This window comes from Telopea speciosissima, chromosome 2, assembly GCF_018873765.1.
Source record: "Telopea speciosissima isolate NSW1024214 ecotype Mountain lineage chromosome 2, Tspe_v1, whole genome shotgun sequence".
NCBI lineage: Eukaryota > Viridiplantae > Streptophyta > Magnoliopsida > Proteales > Proteaceae > Telopea > Telopea speciosissima.
This window is the reverse complement of record NC_057917.1, coordinates 5,994,054-6,000,017: the sequence shown is the minus strand read 5'-3', so window position 1 is coordinate 6,000,017 and position 5,964 is coordinate 5,994,054. Positions and strand designations below refer to the sequence as shown.

The window sequence follows — 5,964 nt, the reverse complement described above, 5'->3', positions numbered from 1 at the left end:
ATGCTGTTGCTGGAGCCACACGACCAAGCAGCAAACCATTCCCTATTTATTTTTGTTATGTATAGCAAATTAGGGCTATAAAGAAAATGTGACTTGATTTCATCTTATTTCATTTCATGTTTAGAGAAAATAGTTCATAAACTGGATCAGGGTGGTCCAACCTGATGGGACCAGCATTTTCATAATTTGTGGTTCATCACCATCTCCATCTTTTCTTTTTAGATAGAATCCCCAACTTGTTTGTAGTGTTAGCATTCCTCTTTAAGCTCTTCTACTTAAAAACTTCATTGGTGGGAACAAGAATATCTGGTTCTTATTACTTTAGGCCTACTGCCTACCATTGATTTGTCTTTTCTTTTTATGAAAGTGTAATCATACAAACCACACTTCAATCCCAAAAGGTTAACTGACTTTTAGGACCGGGGAATGACGGATATATACTGGCTACCATTATTCATTCTTATTGAATAGAATAGAGAAATATGGTTTACTTGAAAAGATAATCCAAACCAATGATACTTCTTGAATGACAAAAAACCAGCATCATCATCTAAAGAACCACAAAGAGAGATTCCTCTATAGAGCACTAGTGATCTTTGCAGGTTTACATCTATACATGTCTTCCGAGAGAGAAAACCATCATCATCATCCGAAGAACCACAAAGAGAGATTCCTCTATAGAGTACTAGTGATCTTTGCAGGTTTACATCTATATATGTCTTCCAAGCTTAGGAGTCCTTCATATTTTGCAATATGAGAGAAATTATTTGGTTCCATAGGGATCCACATCATTTTCTTTGTGCTCTCTTTGTATGTTTGAGCAATACGTAGCAAGTAAGGATGTAAACGGATACCCGAAAATCTGAATTCAATTCTCATCCGTTTTCATTTAGGGGTATTCAAATTTTTATTTGAATAATTCGGAAAAAAATTATCTGATCCAAGTAGATATCCAATTAATGATATATAGGGTTTTGAAGATTCAACAGGTTCTAAAGATTGAGGAAATGAGAATTATGAGACTAAAACATGGATTGAGAGTGAATTCTATCTATTGGGGAGAGGAAGGTCTATGTTACACAATCAGAGATGTAAACGGATGTCGAAAATCCAAATTCGATTCACATCCATATCCGTATCTGTTTAGAGATATCTGGATCCAATCACATCCAATCCGTATCTAATCCGTTTACATCCCTAGTACCAAGGAATATAATGGAACTTGTTAAAATATAGGATTCAAACACCCTGTTACACTATGAGAAACTCATTAAACTAGCTAAATTATGACCAATACCCAAATATTTGTTCTTCTTGGTTGTGTAGTTTAGTGGATTTTCTCTTAATTTCTTCTCATTTCCCCCTCCCCTTGGCGGCGGCATTTGGAATAGTATAAGAAGGTAGTATAATTTAAAATACAATTAAGGCTGTAATCTAGGAATAGGGGGTCAAAGAGGCATCACATATTCTAATATTCTCTTCCATTGTTGCTCCATCAGAACTAGACATTTGAACTCTAGCTCTTAGCCCAATTTCTTGTTTTTGGTCAAGAACATAATTATTTATTGGGAGAAAGAACGTTATCTGGTGTGGTGCGGGTCCCTGTGCCCAGACACAGGGCTGTGCAAAATGATTGTCCTGCCCACATGAGAAACAGAAATTCTTGAGACCATGGCGATCATTTTGTGCGGCCCTATGTCTGGGCGTAAGGGCCACACGTCCTATCAATCTCTCATGATGTGCTGCTGTTTAACAGTTTAAAATCAGAGTGAGAAAGTGGCTAACACCCATAGCCCCCATCTTTCATCGTTACGTCCCTACCAACACAAAGTTAGTGGGCTAAGAAATGACACGGAATGAAATTATCATCAAGTCAATTCATAATCCTACATATTTATATTAATGGATTCATCATTATTATATATTCATAGAGAAAATCTTGTAATGACAAAAGTTAGTGAAAAAGAAGTTGTAACTTTATTTTTTTTGTCCTTTTAAGATAAGAGACTTTTTTTTTCAATTATTAAGGTAAAATCATATCATTTCATATATATATTCGAACACTTGTAAGATAGTGACAATTATTAAGAATGATATAATGATAATTCACTTTTAAATTATTTTAAAAACCCTTTTTAAACCTTATTTAAGGAACATTTGGAATTAAGACAATTGGCAATAAAAAAAGGTTACAACTTATCAGTTAACCTCTTTGATTAGAACAAGATTCACCCATATTTAAATGTTATAATACTTGACTAATATCTTTCCTCAATTTGATTACATTTGAAAACACTATTATTTATTTTGGATGCTAAAAGTCTGTAAACATTGTTGCAAGTGTGATATGAAAGCACATGAGAGTCCTTATTGGTGTAGGAAAAATTTATAAGATTTTGAAAATATTTTTAGGGAGAAGGTTCCTTGCAACTCTAATGTGGGGAGGAATCCACACACCATACCAACGGCAATGAAGAAAATGATATCATCCATTTGGTCAAACAAGGTTTTTGAAATATGCAGCACTAGCTATTGTCAATGTATGCATTTTTTAGCAGATTACCGCCACTAAAAAAAAGATTTGGTTCACAACTCGAAAATTGGTAAATATAATAGCAAAGACTTGCCTTGATGGGATTACGCATCGAAGCTAGCCATAGAAAATGGGCTCTTCAAGTCGGCAAGGTAAATAAAACAACCGTGAAAATATTATATTTTTTAAATTAAATAAAAGAAATATTAGTAGTGAAAAAAATATTGCCACTAAATTAAATTTTTTTATTCAAAATAGATAGGAGGAGCCACGAAGGACCAACACTTATTCCAGAAAATAACAGACTTGCTGCAGGCGATAGGAGAAGAAGGGTCTCGAACTTGAGACCAACATACCTAGACATCATTACAACCAGTAGTCCCAACCATCAGTCCAAGACCGATGTCCCTAGAAGTGTTTTTTATAAACTATTGCCCTATATAATTACCCCCACTGAAAGTCTGAAACCTTACTTTTAGTGGCGGCAAAAAAATTACTGTAGCTAAAAGTCTCATTAAAGCATAGCCATTATCTACTTTTCTTGTAGTGGCATTCTTTTCCAATATTTTAAATAGAATGAAACAAAAAAACACGTGGAGCCCTTTCTGTTATGCCACCTCAGCTGCCACATTAAAGGTTTTTGAATGCCTATAAAACTTTAATTAGTTGACTCGTGGGAGTGATAACAAAATCTAACTTAACTCTCTCAATAATTTGAATTAGGTATTGAATTGAGATGATATCATATGCTTGTAAAGTGTGATCTTCATGGAAAGACAACTAAAATCTATAATAAGGGAACCCCAACACTTAGGAACTTTAATAACCCAAAAACTTTAATTAGTAACAGCTAATATCCCCTTCTAGAATCTAATTACTCCCTAACCCTTATTATAGATCATATAATTATGGCCTTAAGAGAGAGAGATGATTGGTGTAAGGAAGCCGAAAGCTAAATCTTGACTCTGCAATGGGACCCATTTTGTGTGTTTGGTGTTTGGCAATCTAAGTAGTGTTTTCAAACGTAGGAAACAATTGGAGAAGGCCACATCAGATTTGTCTAACGCGTCGAAACTCTATTGGCTTCTTATGCTTTATTATAATCTAGGTTAAAATTTGTTGCTTTCTGATAATTAATTTCATCTCCACTTCTTTAGATTAATAAAGCCAAGGGTTGTTTTCGGTTCTTGGTTAAATCTTTATAAAGGAAAATATATGAAAGTGTCAATGAACCACTGCTTCTGCCATGTATTTATTCTTTAATAATTGAGAGACTTTGAATAGGAAGATCGCCATGGAAGATTTACTATAAAAGCACGAGATTTTAAGAGTCTACGTCCCCTCCTCTCAGAAAGAAAGAAAAAAAGAAAAAACTAGTGAGTTCGTTCCCAACATTTTTCGCAAAACAATGTTGGCTAACTCAACTCCATTTCCAAGCTTTGGCTTGCCAAGACTTGATGAGCCTTTCATGAACTGCAACTACAAAGAAACTGGAACTTCAGAATCATTCTTATGTTTTCCTTCTTCCCAGCAATTAATTGATCTTGATGGCCCAACAAGTGCTTTAAGTGGTGATCAAGAAGCTTTCAAGAAACTGAATCACAACGCAAGTGAACGTGATCGAAGAAAAAGATTGAATGATTTGTATTCCATTCTTCAGTCTCTACTTCCTGAAAGGGATAGAACGGTATTGAGATTTTATTTTCTATTATTTCTCTGTTTCTCTCTGTTTCACTCTGTTTCTCTCTGTTTTCTGTAAATTGTTTCTCATGAATTGAATTGGGTTCCTGCAGAAGAAATTAAGTATCCCAGCTACTGTTTCTTGTGCACTCAAGTATATACCAGAGTTGCAGAAGCATGTCCAGAAATTAACACAGAAGAAAGAAGATATATTATCAAGTATCTATAAGCAAGGAGATACCATCAAACTTCACAAGCAAGGGAAAGGTACCGGCGGGGGATCATTGCCGAGTGTTTCGGCCAGTAAAGTCGACGAAAGAGAAATTATTATTCAGATTTGTGCATCCAAATCCAAGAACATTCCTCTTTCTGAGGTTTTAGTTGATTTGGAAGAAGTAGGGGTTCAAGTCCTGAGTGCTTCAACTAATGAATCTAATGGGGAAAAGGTCTTCTACAACCTCCATCTTCAGGTCTAAATCAAATTCTTCTCTTCCTTTCTTTATTACTTTTCTTATGGAATTTTAATTCCAAGTTGTCTTAATTTATATCAGCAAGCAACAAAGACATTTGATCCCATTTATGCTTTCTAATTGAAAGATACACCTTGGTAGCCCATTAGTTAGTTGTGCCTAAATTGAAAGAACCCACTTACCTAACCCAAATGCAATCCACCAATCCAATAGCTTATAGGTTTTGGGTCAATAAGGGTTGGTAATCTCAACCCAATAATAGGAGACTTGGGTTTGTTTGATATCTCTAGATAATTAGATAGGCTAGTTCTTAATAGTTTCATATAGGGATGTAAATGAATAGTCAAAATTCGTTTTTGTATCCGTGTCCGTATCCGTTTAGCACTATTCATATTCATATGGATTCGGGTAGTGTTATGGCTATCCGAAAAGCTTTATTTACATGAAAACAGATAAAATATCCGATCTGTATCCATGTCCATATCCATTTAGCACTATCAGAATCCATCCGAAAGCTAATCGGATGCGGATTGAAGAGGGTTCAGTTTGGTTATCAGTGATCATCAGACTAAGACTTGAGAGAGATTTTTTTATTTTATTTTTTATTTTTTTTCAATTCTAATTCTTCTTACCCTCACTTGTGATCCAACAGGGAAACGAAACTCAGAGAATGGAATCTGAGGTGTTGAGTCAGAAGCTCAAGTTGATGTATCAAAATAGAGAAGAGTTGAATTCATCATATTTGACTACAAAGGCAGAACCAGAACTTTAAAAGTAAAATGCAATGAGGAAGAAATTTGAAAGCTTCACCAAAAAGAATGAAAATGGAGTGGCTGAAAATTTTTAATCCTATGACATACATAATTCTTGTACAATTGGTTTGGGGTGTTTTTTTGCTACGTGTCTCATGTTCAGTGGATTAAGCCTACCTCAAAGATTGCCCACCAAAATTAGAAAGATGAAGCAACCCTTAACCGTCTGATCAGTAGTTTATTTGAAGCTTCTAAATTCATTTTTCACCAACTTTTCAATAATTAAAAAGGAAAAAAAAAGATACACTATTGTGATCATACAATTACGATGGTATGTCTATGACAAAGGCAATCTTTGAGTTGGGACCCATCTCATGGTTGGTGTGGATCTATTGGGTGTCCTACGATCGGAATCCATCGATGAAGTGCTCCAACATTAGAAGTCTAAATTAAGTGTATTGTTTATACCATATACTTTCCTTTTCTAATCATAAACTCCCCCCTTTTGTACATTATAAATCAGTCCTTA

General features: G+C 34.8%; 1 protein-coding gene across 1 annotated transcript; it reads left to right on the top strand.

Moving 5' to 3' along the window:
* Window positions 1-3,914: 3,914 nt before the first annotated feature.
* LOC122652552 (transcription factor ORG3-like) lies at window positions 3,915-5,750 on the top strand. The gene is made up of 3 exons (XM_043846329.1): window positions 3,915-4,220; window positions 4,327-4,683; window positions 5,336-5,750. The coding sequence occupies exons 1-3, from the start codon at window positions 3,942-3,944 to the stop codon at window positions 5,453-5,455; spliced, it is 756 nt and encodes a 251-aa protein (XP_043702264.1). The 5' UTR covers window positions 3,915-3,941; the 3' UTR covers window positions 5,456-5,750.
* Window positions 5,751-5,964: the final 214 nt, after the last annotated feature.

Coding starts and splice junctions, on each gene's coding strand:
- LOC122652552 (XM_043846329.1), top strand. CDS start 3,942: ATGTTGGCTAACTCAACTCCATTTCCAAGCTTTGGCTTGCCAAGACTT. Junction 4,221..4,326: donor TTCCTGAAAGGGATAGAACG/GTATTGAGATTT, acceptor GGGTTCCTGCAG/AAGAAATTAAGTATCCCAGC. Junction 4,684..5,335: donor TCTACAACCTCCATCTTCAG/GTCTAAATCAAA, acceptor GTGATCCAACAG/GGAAACGAAACTCAGAGAAT.